Genomic DNA, 19,027 nt, shown 5'->3' with positions numbered 1-19,027 from the left:
CAGTTCAATCTCTGTGAAAAACGTAGAGTTGACTACTCCAGACAAGCACTAGCCCAAGATCCTGGTCCAGTGAATATCACATCATGAATTAACGAAGTCAAATGAAAATGTAATCTGATTATTGAACACCATATTGCATCAGTGCATTATTGCTTTCTTGAAAAGATAATCATCAAGCAATGTAAAAAAAGCATAAAGCATAGAGACTGTCATTAACAATTATGTCACACTGAACAAATGTTGCACAATTACTAGCTTTGCATTTGATAAAAAAATCCAAAATAAATGTGTACTCTTCATATAAAATAATGTGTATTTGCATTCAGCTGCATAAACTATGGATGAAGTTCACAACCAGTTGCTGCTTTTTTGTTCAAACCTTATGCACTTACATAAAAATTGTATTATGTAACTTGATTTCATGCTAAAAAATGTTGTGATTGCTGAATTGCTTGCAGTGTATTACATGAGTACACTTCTGCTACTATATACAATACCAGTCAAAAGTTTGGATACACCTTCCCATTCACTTGAATGAGAGACTATGTCCAGACTTTCTACATGTACTGTAGGTTCAAGACATATATAAGTTGTGACATAGCAAACCAGCATGTAAAGCAAATGAACCACTTGCTTTCTTAATAAAACAGAAAAAAAAACTGTTAGTTCCATATTTGTGCAAAAAAGAAATGTGACAGTTATAGTAAAAATGCATTGAAATGTCCAGAGATAAAAATAGTAAGTTAAAGGTGCACTCCTTCATTTTATTATAACCCCAAAAATCTCCTCTCAGCTCACTTTAAATGTGTTGAGTTTCAAAACATCAGCAGTGAGCTGAAAGAAGAGCTGAGTGCAAACTAAACAAAAAGAAACAAACCAAAAAGAAAGGGAGTGTATCTTTAAATGATGGTGAATGCTACATTGCATGACAGGAAAGTTCTTATCAAAATGACAACTTTAAACAATTAAACAATACAATTAACATCCAAACTCTACTTCTACATTTTTTCATAGATTTTTTTGTATGGTGACCAAGAGAGCTCAACACACTGCAACAATTACAAGTAAAAAACAATAAAATACAGAAAAAATAAATAGATAAAACAAGTACTCAGACTAACACAAGTAGAAGTACATACACTAAACACAAGTACAAGTACTCAGACTAACACAAGTACAAGTATACAGACTAAACATAAGTACAAGTACACAAAGTACAAGTACACTGACTAAATAATAAGTACACAGAGAAATCATTTCCAGCATTTTCTCTAAACAGAACACACATGTCATAGTGTCATAGTGATGGAGATCCTCATTTCATTTTCTTGTGTTTTATGTTTTTCTTGAGTTTTCTTGAGCTGCAGTGTTCTGAGCTCTCTAAGCCACCGTACTTACTGTTTCATGTTACCAAAAGATTTCTTTCTTTAAATTGTTGTTTAGCTCATGTAATTATCAGGCTATTTTTATTCACACATAAAAATGTTGCTAGAATTTAAATATCCAAATTGAAATCTAAAAATCTTTTTAAAAAATTTGAAGATTCAAATATTTAGAATTTAAAATTATATAGATTTTTTTCTTAGTTTTTTGTTATTTTGTTGCACACTTTCACCAGTCGAAACAGTACTTTTTCTTGTAATCTCAAACTACTACAATCAAACACTGGAAAAACAGAAAATAAATAAAAAAGAAACAGCATTTGACCCAGGTCTGTTTACATGGCAGCTGTCAATATGACATAAGGAATGCTTCTGTCCATTAGATTTTCAATGAAACAGGAAAGTGGTTTGAATATCACACTGATAAAGGGTGTTGCTTTCTTTAGATTATTGTCATGCACAGTATCAGTCAATCAAACTATAGGCTTTTACTCAAACGCTGTCTATATTCAGAGTGACAAACCAATCAGTAACTTAAACCTGCTGATTTTATGAGTCAAAAACTGAAAATACTGAATGTACATGCAATATATCTTATTGTATGGTAGAGATTGGATATATTGTGTGTGCAAATGTGAAAACAGTAATGCCAGTAAAGGTTTTTGTGAACAAGAGGCCAAAGAATAGTTTTTAAAAACTGTAAATATATCATGGAACAACTACCAATAATCTGTACAATATCAAAGTATCAATACTGCCCTTTGAAAATGTTGATGCTTATTCTGTTCGTAAAAGTCATGTTTCATCAATGCATCTATATACAAGACTGAATACCTTTATACATACAATCTTTTGTCTTATATTGTACAATACTTACAATTACAGCATTGAATTTTTGTGTACTTTAACACCACAATACACAAAAAGTAAATAATATCATTTATACCATATGTGACCAGGCATAATGTGTCATTGTGGTTTCAAAGCATGTCCTATACAGCACAATCATTCAAACATAATGTCATACCTGCAGGTAAAGGGGGGTTTGAGTAGGCAGTGAGTCAGATAAAATCAAGAAGGAATCATCAAGAGGGTCTCCCTTTGTATTTAGGTTTTCATGGAAACACATGGCATCTATCTGCTTTGTGAGCTGCTCTGAATTCTTAATCACAGTTACAGTATTGATGTCACATCAAACACAACAAATTGTATATGATAAAGTGTCCATGCCTCGTTTTCACTAGGAGTCAAATAAATCAAAGTGTATGCAGTCAAAGAAACACATTGGTAGGTACAGTATCACCTCATGGCAGTGATGGTTGTCCTGTCCAGAGAGCCTTCAATGACTAACTAAAGGGTCTTTCTTGGCCTCTACTTTCCAGTCTTATTGAAGCTTTTTTTTGCTCACTGCTACCGGAGCCTCCAATGTTACTGGCCCTGTGTCCAGCCTCCTGGAAAAATGTCAGAATGGCAGTTCCAGGTTTGGGTACAAACTTAAAGATATCTCCATATGTCTTCAAGTTTCCTGACTGTGGCTTCATGGAGATGTTCTGTGGAGGCCCTACTTCTTAGCCAGTTGGAAAGGATGTTGACCCTTTAAACATATGTGTAAATACAGCTTCATTACTTCAGTCACACAAGCAAGTTTGTAATGAAGAAAGGTTCTATCATCAGTGTTTGATGCACAGTGCATTTTCTATTTTTTGGTGATTTCACTTCCTGATTAACCATTTCCTGACAGATGGTTGAACAATAAATTCCAAACATCTATCAAAAAACCTGTTTCAACCTTATAATTTTAAAAGAATGACTTTTCCCCCATGTTGTCTATTTCTATTGTAGGTTTTTACTGAAATACTGAATATTTAACAGGCATGTTAAAGATGGTATGATCATGTACAACGTGCTCATTATTATATTTGTTCTGTTTCTGCTTTTGTCTCTTAACACTCGTCAAAAGTCTTCATAGCTCACTATAAATGACCCCAGAATGGAAACACATTAATGAAGAGGACATGACATCACCAAATCCTCATTGTAGATTTGAAAAGATATTTTGTGCAAAGTAACCTGCCACGTTATCCTTGACTAGCTGCAGATGAATGTGAAAACAGCTTTCTAGTGTCAAATCTTTCTGTGTAGTAAAGCACAAACATCCTTGTCAAGTATTAAAGTGCATAACACATTTTTGAGTGGAGGGGGACTTTAAATTCTTGCTAAGGTATACAGTTATTTAACTCAGTGGTTTCCAACTTGGATCCACTAAATGAGTTACAAAAACGAATACTGGCATAGAGAAAAAATAAGACATGGTTGACAAAGTTGAATAAATATTTTAGACTTTAGACTTGTTGGGCATGGAATTCATTTTTTAAGAACAATTATTTAAGCCTCACATACTGTTGATTGTCAAATTTGATGCATTTTTATATTTGAGAGCTGTAAAAACAATTTCTTTTAGCTGGCCTTTTCCTAATGTGAAACACAGTAATCAAAAATGAAATTAAAATGCTATTTGTTCATTTTTGTGCAGCTGATACACATTTGTGTGTTATATTCACCATATTCTATAACATCTTCATAAAGTAGTGATTGCGAATGTGATTAAGCAAACATTTATAATGACTGATGGGGGATTTATGAATATGAATTTGTGTAGAGACTAATGAGTCAGAATATGAATTAGGTTGTGAGGGTTAAATGACAGCTGAATAATAATGAAGCTGTGATAATTGGTCTAAAGTTAATACTTTCCCATTTTAACGGGTTACTAATTTAAAAGTTTGGGAGCCAGTAATCTAAGGTATAATGTATGTCTGCTTTTATGGCACCAGGTCAATATATTTTAGAATGATGAGATTGTCTGGCCTATGTTACATACAACAGCCTGAAGAACTTTCTGTGCCTGAATGCTCATATTTCATCTTGATGTATTTATATCTGGTGAGTATTTCTTTGCTGAGCCGGATTTACAATAGTATGTCAATGTGAGGTTATGTCATCTACATATTGACCCCCCAAAAAAACAAAAAACTGCCACCAAACATGAAATGCACTGTACATCACAACAGCTGTGTAGAAAAGTGTATTTTGATGCTTGATTTAAAGATGGGATATTTGATCCTTGTGATGTGCTCTTTTACCGCAAATATTGTCTTGGGCATTGCTACAATACAACAACAAAAAAAGACTCACCTAATTCAGTGCATGCAGTGAAATATTCAGTCAGCTATGAATCAAAGTGGATTAGCATTCTTCAAAGACAAGCAACAAACCAAACTCCTGTTAATGATTAAACCTTAATAGACAGAATCAGATGGTTTGGTAATGTAGACATTTCTGGAAAAGATCTGGCCTGGTGTGGAAAAGTTGGTGTCAATAACTGATTTAGCAAATAAATCATGATGTCCATGAATCATGTGACCTAAACGTTTGCACTGATGTAGAGACTATAGTGTTCCTGACAAACATAATTTAGTTTCAGGTAACATAGATATGCCTGAAACCTTAAACGTCAGCATGAACATTTTTTTGAGAACAAAACCAAACTGCTCAGAAATGTCTGTTTATTTATGATTGTCATTTTGAACACAATCAACATTTTGAACATTAGAACATATCTGGACATACGCATGATTGATATGACAGCTAAATCAAGGCCAGCAAGTGAGTAAGGCATGAGTTAATGAGGTACTCTGCAGCAACGGGACATGATAAATATTTTATTGCTGGTAAGGTTCCAAAAACAATCTCTCATATCAACGTCAATTCCAGGCAGAGCAAAACGTAAAGCTTTGTCAAAGAGCAGCAGCATTTAATGGATCAAGCTCTACACCAGTCAGTCCATACATTTCTTCAACGCTGGGTCACTTGGTAGAGTTAATGAGGTTAGCTTAATGAGCATGGCCATTCCTTAAAAAAAGATGCTTGTGGGTAAAATGTTCTGTAGTTCTTGATAAAACATAAGATCTCCATTGTCTAAGCAGGTTACTGTTTTCTTCATAAATCAATGAGGCAATGTGACGGTTGCAGCAGCATGCCTTAAGGGTGAGCAGCAATATTTCCATCCAACACTATGAGTTGTATACTGTGCCTCAGATTAGAAGACAACTATTCTACAGACACTACAGTTATTACACAGAGCCTGACAGTCATAAAGCAGGAAGTATCTTCCTGTCAAATTTAGCAAAACTATTTACAAAGAACTGAAACCAGAAAGAATATACAAGAAGTTTAAACATAGAAATGGTACTTTCCTGCTGTACAACATAACATTTAGTTTCCAGGATCTTTCATGCCTGAACTTTAAAGCTTCAAATGGTTAGGAGATCTTGGTTGAGACCCTCCTCCATGACGTGTTTGGTTTGGTTTGATGTTAACAGCAAACTGTGATTGTCTGGAACAACTGATTCCTCATAAACTATGAAAACCCAAACTAAAAAGACTGAATTTAAGGCTGTCCCCTTTATAACTGATTATCACACCACTTGGCATGGAGTGGTTTGATTATAATGTCTGTTAAAAACATTGCTATCATCTGCACCCCCTTTAAAAAAACCTACCACTCAAATTTGTATCATTTCTGTAATATTACAAGACTAAAAGACCCACTAGCAGACCCTAGTGACTGTAATGGCAATTACATCCAAATTAAGACAACGTAGTTGATTTTGGCAGCAAAATAAATTAATATTATTTAATTATTAATTTCTTTGCAATTTTGCCTTTTGTTTTTTAAACAAGTTGTCAAGCAACGTGCTGTTGAGGGAATAAAGAAGTTGCCAAAATTGCCATTGTGGGATCTGTAGCAAATTATAATTGAATTAAATTAAGAATAAAATCAAATCAAATAAAAAACAAAAAATGATCATTTAATAAACTGTCCACAATGTAATGAAAATGTATGGGTGTAACTTTTTGCACAATGTTTCAAGCAGTATGGATATCATCATTTAAGCCCTGAATGCTTCTGGACCCTTAATGTGCCATTTCATATGGACCCTAAATACTTTGAAATCCTAGTGCCAAAATTTGGACATCCCTCACTGGCTTCCCACATCTGCCAGAAACTGAACCCAGGTTTCTGCCACTACAATTTTAAACCCATGTTTGTGGGATATCTTTGGATATCCAACACAAAATGTTATATGTTATTATAGTATGAACATAAATGTTATCAATATATTGTTACACTATAGGCAGATTATTACATTATCAGTTTTTAAAATAAATAATCTGCACTTATTATGTTATGGACATTGGATAAACTGTGTTTCCATATCAAACTTCATCTAAAACTGGCAATTATTAACCAAAATTGCAATCCTATGCTGCTGATAGGGGGACAGAAATGATCTTATCTAACACAGTGACAGCCATAAATATGATCTTAGAGGTTTGCATGTTCATCAGTACAATATGAGCACATGACCAAAAATTAAAAGTGCAGATGTTAAACAGCTTTCTGTCACTGTGTGAACATTTACTAAAATATTAACTAATATATATGCAGTGCTTGTCCATGTTTGTTTTTTAACACTTTATCACAAAGAGGAGAGTTCAACTAAGACTTTCCAAATGCTAACACATAATCTTTCCAGCCCCACAAGTCAGTGCAGCATGGTCTATTACAACAGAACAAAACAACACAGTACAATAAGTTAATAAGCATGATCCACTTCACATTATGCACAAATATCATGCATATGTAGCCACATTATATTTTTTCCTTATCCAATCATATTAAAATAATGCATAGATATAAAAATCCAATACATAAACATTATCATACGTATTAAAATAAACAATCTGTACAAACATTTGCCAAATATTTTTAGGATTTTTAATTTTTTTTCTATGTATAACAGAATACAGAAAAAGTAAAAAAATAAATATCCTATGTACAATCACACAAGCCATTCCAAAGTTATCGTCACTGCAAGGAGAAAGCAAAAGTCAAAATATCATATGTTAGTTCAAACAATGTCTTTGGTGAAGTTAGCAAAAATGTGAGCTGCCAGAGTTAGGCAGACAGCAACACAATATCACACTCTCCTACTTACTTTATTCCAACATCCTGGTACAGGTAAGCCATCGTCTCCCTGGAAAAACAACAACAATGTGAAGTGAGAAATTCTGTGCGCTGCAAAGATGAACAAGATCATCATGCAAGTGTGAAGAAACATACAGAATAGCATAAATATGCATACAAAAGCAGTTGCTAATTTTTTTCTACTAACTGTTGAAATTAGTATTCTCCATATTGATGGTTCTGGAAGTCTCATTTCTTTTCTCATAGACAACGTTTGGATGGGCATGAAATTCAACTCACAGTCGAATCATCATGATCAAATGGAAATGAGGGTTCTTTAATAAGGAGTCATGTATAACTACCGCCCCAAAGATGTGTTTTGCTTAGATGCATCCAATCACCAGGTTTAAAGTCCTGTATTCTACTAACAGTGAGTGGATGCTAAAATATTCTTTGTAGAAACTTGAAAAAAGATTCAGTTTAAATCAGTTCCCTTTAAAATTCTGCATCATTTTTGGATGAATTTGGCAACTATGGCAGGATTGCTTTTATTCAATTGCCACAACAAAACACGGGACTACTGTGTTTCTATGTCAAGGAAGATTAAGGATATTGTTTTCAGTGAGAAAAATGACTTCCAGAACCAGTGGATACCCCGACTATGCAACTCTGTATCATAATTAAAACCAAGAATTCATCATCTTATTAATAGAGTATAAACATCAGATCATAACAGAAAAGATTAGCAGCCTCTATCATTTTACATTGTGTCACTGAGTTGGATTTGAGTTTGAGTTTCTGGGAAAGACAGACTGTAAAAAGAGACCAATGAACCAACACAGTGGTAGTAAAGAAACAGTCTATAGTGTTGAGATGGTCCCATTAACAGGCTACTACCAATCCTCCTCAACATGGCCTTATTTTTTCAGTAACTATATCAAGGTTTCACCCTTCAATTGACAGAGATGTGTTGATGCCTCATGTAGCCTTACCTGCGATGAAGATCTGAAATTAGAGTCTACCTTGTTGATGTCTTTCTCCAGATTTCTGAATCATTAGCAAGGTACCTTCCAATACCATATCTAACCAATGATTGAATAGTAAAACCAGATTATACCTCTCAAACTGGGACCTTGTCTAAGTGGACAGAGTCAATGGAAATAAAAGCAGAACCCACGGCAATGGAAACACATGAAGTTGACTTTAAGTTGCTGCTAGTGTGCAGCAGTGATGCTACCAGAGAATACCAAGACTCTGGCTTCCTTTGAACAAAGGAATCCATTTGGTTCATAATGTGATTTTCACAACCTGTGGTATTCTGTTGCCTTGAAGATGGAAAAATTGGTGCTCCATGCAATAGAGGACAGAGGAAACAAGGATTACTGAACAAAGTTCATAGTGTTTGTGAGTATAAATGCTTTAGACTGAGATGATTGATCATATTAGTCACAATAAGAGAGCTGCATGTTAACAATAGAACTTGTATTTAATGTAGTGACAAGTAAGTATGATGAAATGCTTGGAAAAGGCTTTTTCCATTCAAATTATACAGGTGGTCAGTGGGAAAAGTTATGTCAATGTTATTGGGTGAGTCAAACCAGTGACTAACAGCAGTAATTACATTTTAACCTCCATGCAGTTATGAATCTAGTTTAAATTAATCTAACGAGCAACATTTGACAGCCTGTGGTTAGGGGTAGCTAAAGGCATGCTTGGAAAGTGAAGGAAACGAGAGAGCACCATACCACAGGGCAAGGGGCATCCAGCCCGTCCAGGCCTGGCAAGCCTGGTTCACCTTTCTCTCCCTTAAAGCCTCGGAAACCCTGTTTGTGAAATCAACCGTTTAAAACCAGTTTTACAGCTCATTGACAGCAGAGGAGTGTTTGTCCTCCACTGCTTGACGAGAGGAGGATCTGCACAGCTGTCCATTGGGTGACTGGATGCAGGTTACCTAAACATGCAGGCAACCTGGGACTGACAGGAACTGGGCTTACTGAGATCAGTTTACAAAATGTATTCTGTCTAGAACATATTGAGAAAATGTTTCTTTGACAGAAACATATACTTTAGTTTATAAGGATGAATGCGGACCCAAACCCATTTGTAGTGGGTTACAAATTGGGTTCATTTTGTTTTGCTAGTATTGGGATCAGGTTGATTGTGTGAGCATCTGGCATCTGGTATTTGATGAGGATGCTTCATGGGCTCCTTCTTTTAGAGGTTTTCTGGGTGTCCAAATGGGTGGATCACAGTGGAAACCCAGGACAGGTCTCAAATTTGATTGTAGATGTGGGTCCAGTGTGTCTAGGTCTCAAAGACATATGGGTTTGGGTCTTTGTAGAATTTAAGATTAATGTCAAGGACAGGGCTGAAGAGCTGAAATAATCATGATAAAATTATTTTGTGGCATTGATACTGATCAGAAATAGCTGCATGGTTCCTGTCTGTCACGTTCCTGGGGAAAAAATGTTCCTCAGACAGAGTTCTGGTCTGAAGTCCATGCAAGTCATTTTTCACCTGATCTTAATATTTCTATTAATCTGTACAGCATAGCCATGTCAATCTGCTTTGCTAAATCCCCTCTGTATATCTCTGACTGCAGAGGACATTTGGACCAGACCATCCCTGAGGTTGATTAGAACCACTGAATACCAGAGCCAAAAGGAAGTTGACTACAGAATACAACAGTTTTAGAGAAAGAAGCTGAACTGAAGCTCTGTGGGATTATGTTGCATTCTAAGCTAGTGCTCCTTCCCTTTGGCTCTTGGTTACACATCAGAATACTGACATACCAACGGACAGGGGGCATCTAATCCAGGTGCTCCTTGGTCTCCCTTATCCCCTTTGGCCCCCCTGTTGCCTTTCTTGCCCCTCTCTCCCTGCAAACAACAGTGTATTAAAAAAAAACAAACTTTAGTCCTCCTCATTAAGCCACACATGAAGCAAATGTTTGGTTTTTGAATGATTTCATCTGTCTGGGGCTCTAAGTTATGTGTTATTTAGACAATATGAGCAATATGTTACTTTAATTCACTAATGGGTTTGGTGTGCTTTTTGCTATTTTCATAATAATATGTAATTCTGTCATGAGAATTTAATGGAAGGGGAAGGTAAATAGTAGGCGTTAGGAAAGAGGGATAAAAGCCAGTGTATTGGTGAGAAGGTTCCCTTTCAAGCCTCTTACTAAGGACTATCAACACGCTAATGTCCAGTAATGGGAACTTTTAAAGTTAAGATTAGGGAAACTCACATTTCCTGTAATATTTTCATCTATCTTGGCAGATGTCTGCTGAAAGAAATACTGAGTATGAAGTAACATGACAATGTCAAAGGAGTAGCGAAGCCTTCAAGGTAATATCGAGCAGCCATGTCTCTTACAGTAAATCCTGTTGCCTTTTTTCCACCCAACATCAATCAGTCACATTACTGCTAGTGGTAGTATTTCAGCAATGTACTGAAACTATTCCAGTCGAATCATCATTACAAATGAAATTCCAAAATCTGGTTCATTGAAAAAAACTCAAAAGTTTAATAATGTGCAAGCCTTTAGGAGAGTGTCGTACTACATGTCCCCAAACACTGTGGTAAGAGACATTTAATAGAGATCCTACTATAAGTGATACTTCTGGGTTCTGTTCCATAACTATGACATCCTTTTAACGGCATTTAACAAAGCCCATTTCCCAGAAGTCTTAGAACTATACCATCACCAGCTTGATAAAATGAGTGTCTGCAGATAATCTTAACATAGTGGTAGCAAGGGTTGGTGGATATAATTAATAAGACAATGTGTATGAATGACATATGAATCTGCACTGATCTGCACTGAATCTTCAGGTGCTTCAAATGCAAAAACCTAACTTTAGTAACTTTAGACTAATGTGAAACTGGACCATAGTAAGATCTTAGAATGAATAGAAAACCTTCTCACCAAGGCTGGACTGAATCAGAGTAAGAAATTACACTTTATGTTTATGGAATATGAAAGAAAGAATAATATGCTTCCTGAATACAATGTTCTCCCAGTGCTGTCTTCACATCACCTGTACAACTCAAGTTATATTTTAGTTTGTGTCAGATAGCTCGAATGCAAAGCTCAGCTATTAGTACTGCTAGTAACAGAGGCTCACAGAGAAATGGAACAATTCTCTGGAAAGTTGTTGTACCACCTGGAACCCATCAAGAGGTTTTAGCAGTGTTGAAGTTATGACAAGACTACAAATATGCAACATCAAAATGTGTAATAGGTTCACAGGGCAAAACCTATTTGTTTCACAATAATGGTTCTAAAATTGAGAGATGCCTGAATGTTTTTTTAAAAATCTTTTCTTGTCTTTTATTCTCAGTGGAAAATGCTATATTTTTAAAAAGTTTGGTCATTAAAATGATTTTAATACCATTATCAGCAAGAAATGTGCATTTTATTTTCATGTGTGTATATGATGTTTAATTTGTCATTATTACGGAGGTTCTTGCTAACTTTATATCACTGCTATGGTCATTGCTATGGACGCTGTTAAATCATTGTCTTTGTGCTGTGTAGTTATCAGTTGTTGCTCAACACAAAAACACAAAAGTGTTCTTGATAACTCAACACTATGATAAGTTAATGTTCAGTTTCCCCCATAATTAACGTAGAGTATGTTATATGTAAAGTATGTTACCATAGAAACCGTGATGATAATTGCAGCAAAGTTAGCCGTCAATCTACTGTCTACTGTCTCTACAATCAACTAACACATTGGTAAGCATTTAAATGGCCAATTCAAATTTTACAATCACAGGCGATAAAAGGCCTTTTCTTGGCGTGATAGCAGAGTTTGGATTTGGGTTGCACCACCAACATGTGGTTTCAGGAATTGCATTGTCCATAGGAACCACCATCGTAAAGACAGACAGCCTGCAAAAATCTTCATAATAACTGACAAACTAAACATCACATACATTCATTGAACAGATGCAAGATTATGAAAATAAAATGCACATTTCTTGCTGGAAAAGTTGATCAAAACCATTTAAATGTTGAAGCTATTTTAAAATAATGCATTTTTTCACTGAGAATAAAAAACATTTTTCTCATTTGAGCAGACGGAAACTCTACAGTCACGTGACAATAGAAAAGAATAGAGCTGATACTGTGAAATGAATGTGTTTTGCACTGTGGAACAACATAGCTATTACACATTATGATATGAGACTGAGTTGAATAACGTAAGTGAACTGTAGAAAAGTTAAGTCAATGGTTGCATGTTGAAAAACTCACTGTGTTGAATCTCACATACATTAAACTGTGTCTTTAAATGATTATCTCAGAAACAAAATGTGTGCTTGAGTCCACATGTAGCATATGACAACATATTGACAATGATGGGAGAGCATTGCTTATCACTTTGGGGTATGGGGAAAGGGATCAGGCATGGAAGGACTACATGAGAGCTTGCAAGGAAGAGGTACTGTTAAGTAGGAGTAGGATCAAAGAGGAGGTGTAAGAGGAGGAAGATTAACCCAGGACTACATTAGAATGCAGGAGGAGGAGGAGGAGCAGGAGGCCAAGGTTTGTGAGAGGGAGAGAGGGCAACCCCGGCAATAAAAAGAGCCATGGGCCACAGAGCAAGGTGGAGGGAAGGAAAAGGGGATAGGAAGACCTGCGGAAACAAAGGAAGACAGGACAAAGAGTAAAAACACCAACACTATCCCATAGCTTTGTCTTCAACACATTCCACTGAGCTGTCACATGTATGTTTATCTGCAGTACTTTATTTACTCTGCCTAGTCAAGTGAATGCAGCAGCTATACATTCAAATATGGCACATTTTCCAATAGAGCTCAGTTGAACGTGTTGAGAGAGCTAATGAAATGTGAAGACTTAAAAAGATGGGAGTGAAAATATTAAAAGAGTCACAAGTTAATGGGAGGGAAACATTCTCTTAGGGGAAGGGTATGTGGACATTACAAACAGATTCTCTAATATACAGCAACCTGGACATGAAGTACATTTTTATACCAAGACTGTATCATTTTTGCAGGGCTCTGTTGCCATTCTTTGCAAATCAAAAGAATAGTTCAAGAACAAAGTGAGCTGAGAGGATTGATATCAATCTTGTGTCAGTGTGTTAGCAAGGACATGGTTAGCCTAGCTTAGCATTAAGACTGGGACACTGAAAAAGCCAATAAGTGCTTTATTAATCCAGGCATAAATATGTAGAGAAGCAATATTTTCAGCTGCTTTGCTTTATGTATTGGATAACTTGGTACTCCATGTATATGACAGTCATTCATAATAAAGGTTGAGGGTCATGGAAAATACAGGAGAAACAACTAAATGGGAGCACAGGAGAGGAGAGGGGGTTGACCTGAACTCACTATCATTTTTACATTACCTATTGTGCATGGATGAAATGATTGAGCTTTAGGTGTGTTTGAAGGTGTTAGAAGGCTAGTTGTTTCCTTCTGTTAAGCTACCTGACTCCAGCTCTGTACTTAACACACAGATAGATTGATATCTACCCTCTTATCTCACTCTCAGGAAGAAAGTAAGTAAGAGTACTTTTAAATGTTGAACTTTTCCTTTAATAACTCAAATAAACCAAGTAGTAAGCTGTAACTTGAAGTATAAACTGGAATAGGGAAATGGTTGAGGCAGAGATAGCTGTTCCCAAGATCACTTATTAACAAAAGTATGGATTTAATATTATTAAGAATTATTCATTTCCTCTGATCTGTTCAGATGTATTCTGAAGTGACCATCAGGTTCACAACAAAGCCACTGCAAAAAAATTACATTTGCCTCAGAAATGCTAAAGACTTCTTGACGTAAATTATTCAGAATCATAAAAAAAAAAAAAAAAAAAAAAAAATCAAAGCAAACTATCAGACTCATCTGGCTTTCTTTTCATGCATGATATCAAAGAGAACATCTGATTTATGGATATGCAGCTGTTTAATTCACATCTACTTGAGAGCATCATTGAAGCCATCACCACTCTGCTCAGGTGACCTTTTAAGGCCCCACTGGGTTTAAAGAAAGCAATAATAGCAGAGGTTAAATAATGCTGTGGATGCAATTAGCAGCCTATGTTGAAATATGACTCTCAAAGATTAGTGTTCTCTGTGTGTTCCACAGCTGGTATACAAAGTGTGCCCATTAGCAAGAATCATGTCTCTGGTTCTGCTACTGTCATAGCTTGTTAAACATAACAGGTATTGTCTTACCCGATTCCCTTTGAGTCCTTGTGGTCCTACTAAACCCTGCGATAAAAAAGGGGGAAAAAAGGAAAGAAGAAACATAATGCATTTTCATTTAATGTAATATTTGAATGATAGACATATAAACACATATAGGGATCTGTTTGGTTGAGGGTTAATTCATTTGATTGGGTCACCCAAAATATGAAATTAGTGGAAATCTTTGCCATAATTTCCCAAAATGTTGGACACTTCATTTAGAACTCTGTATCAGCTTTGATGGATTTGAGGCACTGACTTGATTATATCATCTTTGTATAATAGGTCTCTGTTTCAGGCCCTAAATGTAAATTCAGTTGCAACATTTTGATACTGTACATGATGAGGATGTCAGCATGGTAACCACGGCAACCTCGCAGTAAAACTAAAAACTAAGCTGTCTGATACACACCACCCCTCCAGTTGAGATATGAGCAGTGTGTTCTGAGGCAAGCCCATCACATATCCTCCACACAGCAGAATATGAGCTCTTTTCTTCTGGCAGACGATACAGAGTTCCTCACTGTAAACTTTAAAAACTAATTTGTGCCTATCACAATCAAACTTGTAAATAATGCTGCTTGAGGCTGCAATGATTGTGCAGTGGTCTCATGGTGTTTTATCATGGGCTGTAAGCAATATGTTATATGCAATGTTTTTTACCATGGGGTGACTGAAATATTTCGTTATGCATAATTTATTGTTGTGATTGAAACAGCTGATGCTTTTTTGTTCATTTGTTGACTGCTTTAACAGTGGAGGCATTCATGCATGCAGCACTGAGTCCAAGACTAATTTCCCTATGGGGACAATAAAGTATATCGTAAATTGTGAATGATAAAGAAGATACAGTATCCTCTTGTTTTCCCTCTTATGAATTAGATTGTGAATGGAATGTTCAACAAATCCGAATGATCATTATTATTTGATTTTAACATAAAATGTATTTAATGACACAAGATTTTGGCAAACATTGTGCTTCCACTCAACTGATCCTAGCTAAAGTGTTGTGTTTATTATAAGTAGGTTGCTTTCAGTGAGATAAAAGACACTTCCTTGTTGTGGTTTCCTGTGTACAGACTTACAGGGATGCCCTGAGGCCCAATTGGTCCTGGTAATCCTCCATCTCCTTTTTCACCCTGTATTGACGAGATGAAATGTGTTAAAAGTGTTTATTCTTCTGAGACTATACAGTACTTGTATGTACATATACTGTATACACATAGATACTCACTCTCTCTCCCTTTGGTCCTGCTGGCCCTGGCACACCTGCTGGTCCTATTAGACCCTTTAAAACAAAAATGGAAAATAAGTGTCCGTCATCAGATACAAACATTAAACTGCAAGAGACAATATCATGAAATGCCTCAAATCAGTACATCAACAAGCTTTCTAGAGGACATAATGAAATGTAACATCATGGGCCATTTAGATCAAATTGTAACTAATCTTGAAAGACAGGTAATGTTTAGGCTGTAATTTTCTGTCCTCACAGCTGTGGCATTAACACACCAAGCTTGTTGAACTACTGTCCAAACCGTTAAAAAGGAAGGAAAATGAATAAAATGTCATCAGCTGCAGTTCTCTTTCTGAGTAGCAGTCAGGATTGGAGAGAAAGACCTTGCATCTCAGGCATATATCCAGCAGGTACAGTGCTGTATGGAATAATGGACATGTCAACATGCAGCATGGGCATCTCTGCATGCTCCTTTTGGATAGTTCTTACAGTAGCAAGAGCAGCTTTGCAGCCTGCTGCTGGTACAGGATCATGAGGCAGGAGACTGTTTGACAGGATTAAGGACTGTGGATTTACACTGTCATTGTCTCCAATATGAGACAGCGTTTAAATTCAAAGCTACATTAGGCAACATTACACTTTGTTGGCCCCAGGGAGTAACGAGAGACTTTTGTTTTGTTTACAAATTTGAAATACACAAATTTCTATCAAAACGTAGTGGCTCAAAAGCCTAAAATTCAAAAAATGTACTATAATGGTAAATTCAGTAACATACATACATAAAATAATAAAATTATATATGAAAATAATCTCTTCAACTTTGCTGTTATTTAACCAGTGTCACGGTGCTGTCAATAAAACTCAATGTGTCCGACAGATGTTGGACATTAAATGTCAAAGAGGTCAAAAAGATCGAGACAATAGCAAAGTAGAACTGACTGGAATGAAGTATTGAGTGAAATTTAACACCCCATATTTTACATTTTAAGCCTTTTACTTCCTCAGGGTATAAACCTATCCTTGAGCTGTTAGAGGTGTTGCGTTTTACTGCAAGTAACATGGCACTGATTTGAATGGCAGAGTAGAAGAGATTGGAGTTATTTAATCAGTACATTTCTGATAAAAAGACGAATTCACAACAGCAGAGTGGTCCAACTGTTGGTACTATTGTCATTGATGGGATTAATGCTGTAGAAATGTATATATCCTTAATTTATCAAACAAACAGAACATAGTTAACATAAACAAACAAGCCTGTTTGTTGTATATTTAAAGAATGTAACCCTGTAGGTACCACATCACAAACTAAGTAAAGAAGAGTATTTATGCTTAGTTTGTGATGTTGGCTTTATAAAGTAATTGATGTATTGATTTCTGGAGGGGTTGTGTTCCCTTTATGAGCCAAAATATTCACAGTAGATAATCAATGAATATGAGTGTATCCCCAGAACCCAACCCTGAACAGTCTTCCTCACAGAGCTCCCGTAGGAAAGAAACAAGACAGGACAAGCATGGGAAGCAGGAAAGCAAGCAGACCAGACGAGCACACATAGCAGACATCAAACAAGCTATAGCAGGGGGGGGGGGGTGGAGGAGGAGGAAGAGGAGGAGGAGGAGGAGAAGGGGGGACCGGAACAGGACTTGCGCCACTCACCACTGGACCCGGTCTGCCGTCTAACCCATGAGCCCCCTGTATAGCGTTGTACACAGTTAGAGAGCAGAGATGTGGGGGGGGGGGGGGGGGGGGGGTCGGGATGGGGGAGGTGGGGGGAGGGGTTGGTGAGTGAAGCTGTGACTCAAGTGATTTCAAAAACACATTCAGATGATGACAAATGAAGGGTGATGGAAGTGGTGGAGGTGGGGGTGGGGGTGGGTGTGGTGCTTCAGTGAGTGACAGTAATTGTCAGTAACTTCCTCTGCTGGTCATGGTTGGATGATGACATTAAGACTATGGTCATATTGTTGCTCATGTTTTTTACATTCACTGGTATGCTCTATATATTCATATCTGTAGATAGAAGAAGCATACTGTATCAGCTGTAAGGTGGAAGCACTTAACAGTAGAATTGAGGATTTCTTCCTATTCAAGCATTAATGCACTGAATGCAATGAACGGCTTTTTCCTATTTCCATTATTTTAGCAGACAGTCTTTTTGTTAGGATGATATTATTCAATAATTTTCTTCATTCAACACATTTTGTGAAAGGACCAAAACAGTATGTTGAACCATCTCTTAATACTTTCTGACTTTCTACCGTCTTTGCATCTTTCAGCCCCAAACCCAGTAGTTCCTATTGAAGATGGAACACATCAGAAATGAATGCTCTTGATGTAATTTAAGAGTTTGTGGATAACAGTGAAGGTCTATTCTCCTGCGACCCTCCGTCCTCATATGGAGACATTTTGGGTTAGCTGGACCTTATACTTCATTCTGCTAAACTTTGACCTGTTGTTCTAGCTCATAAACGCTTTTTTGTGCCACCTAGTGGTAACAAAAACCCACTACATGAATCAGTGTAAAAACCAAATGGCAGGCATCTTGGCCAAATCAATCAACAGCCAATCCCCTAAAAAGTGGACCAGGTATAAAACTTTAATTGATGCTTAATAACATTTGCAGTTTGATATTTTATACAAATTTGAGTAACTGTAGCGATATCAACAAGCTACCACACTGCTAAGCAGGAAGTACTTGTTTGAGGACATTGGGACTTGATTGTCATTCATGTAAATATAAGGAAATAAACAGTTGTATACACTGGTGAATGAATTATTATACAGTAAAATAAACTAATTGTCACCTATATTATTCATTAATTAATTTGATGTTTGTTAACATTAATTTGTTCAAAAACGACTTCCTTTTCAAAGACGATGCCTAGTTTTTGGTTTTGGTCTTTCATGGGATGTGTTGATATCAAGAAAAAGAATATCACCAGACTTATCTCTAATGGGGCGATTAGGATTTTCTTGTAACTAATCAGTAGTATCTGACTAACAGCATATGACATTTGTTAGATTGGTATGAGCTCTGTTTCTTTGGTTCACTCACAAGCTATTTCTAGAGCTTTCAGTCTTGGTGTTCATCAGCAAATTGATTGTGAGATCCTGTTAAAATCTCCAGAAAAATCTCCAGAAAAATCTCCAGAAAA

The 19,027-nt window shown here is 36.3% G+C and overlaps 1 protein-coding gene across 5 annotated transcripts in view; it reads right to left on the bottom strand.

Moving 5' to 3' along the window:
- Positions 1-7,208: 7,208 nt before the first annotated feature.
- Positions 7,209-19,027, bottom strand: part of col13a1 (collagen, type XIII, alpha 1) — a 129,985-nt gene continuing 118,166 nt past the window's right edge. For 4 of the 5 annotated variants that reach the window (XM_053333459.1, XM_053333463.1, XM_053333460.1 and 1 more), the window contains 7 exons: positions 17,529-17,564; positions 15,872-15,925; positions 15,723-15,776; positions 14,626-14,661; positions 10,206-10,292; positions 7,445-7,483; positions 7,209-7,317 (listed from right to left, as the gene is read on the bottom strand). In XM_053333459.1, the coding sequence (XP_053189434.1) occupies positions 7,315-7,317; positions 7,445-7,483; positions 10,206-10,292; positions 14,626-14,661; positions 15,723-15,776; positions 15,872-15,925; positions 17,529-17,564 (309 nt within the window). In that variant the 3' untranslated portion in view covers positions 7,209-7,314. The remainder of the gene's footprint in view (positions 7,318-7,444; positions 7,484-10,205; positions 10,293-14,625; positions 14,662-15,722; positions 15,777-15,871; positions 15,926-17,528; positions 17,565-19,027) is intronic. The other variant, XM_053333462.1, reaches the window with a different exon arrangement.

Source organism: Scomber japonicus, chromosome 14 (genome assembly GCF_027409825.1).
Source record: "Scomber japonicus isolate fScoJap1 chromosome 14, fScoJap1.pri, whole genome shotgun sequence".
Classification (NCBI taxonomy): domain Eukaryota; kingdom Metazoa; phylum Chordata; class Actinopteri; order Scombriformes; family Scombridae; genus Scomber; species Scomber japonicus.
The sequence above is the reverse complement of the archived record's forward strand: the minus strand, read 5'-3'. Positions and strand labels throughout refer to the sequence as shown.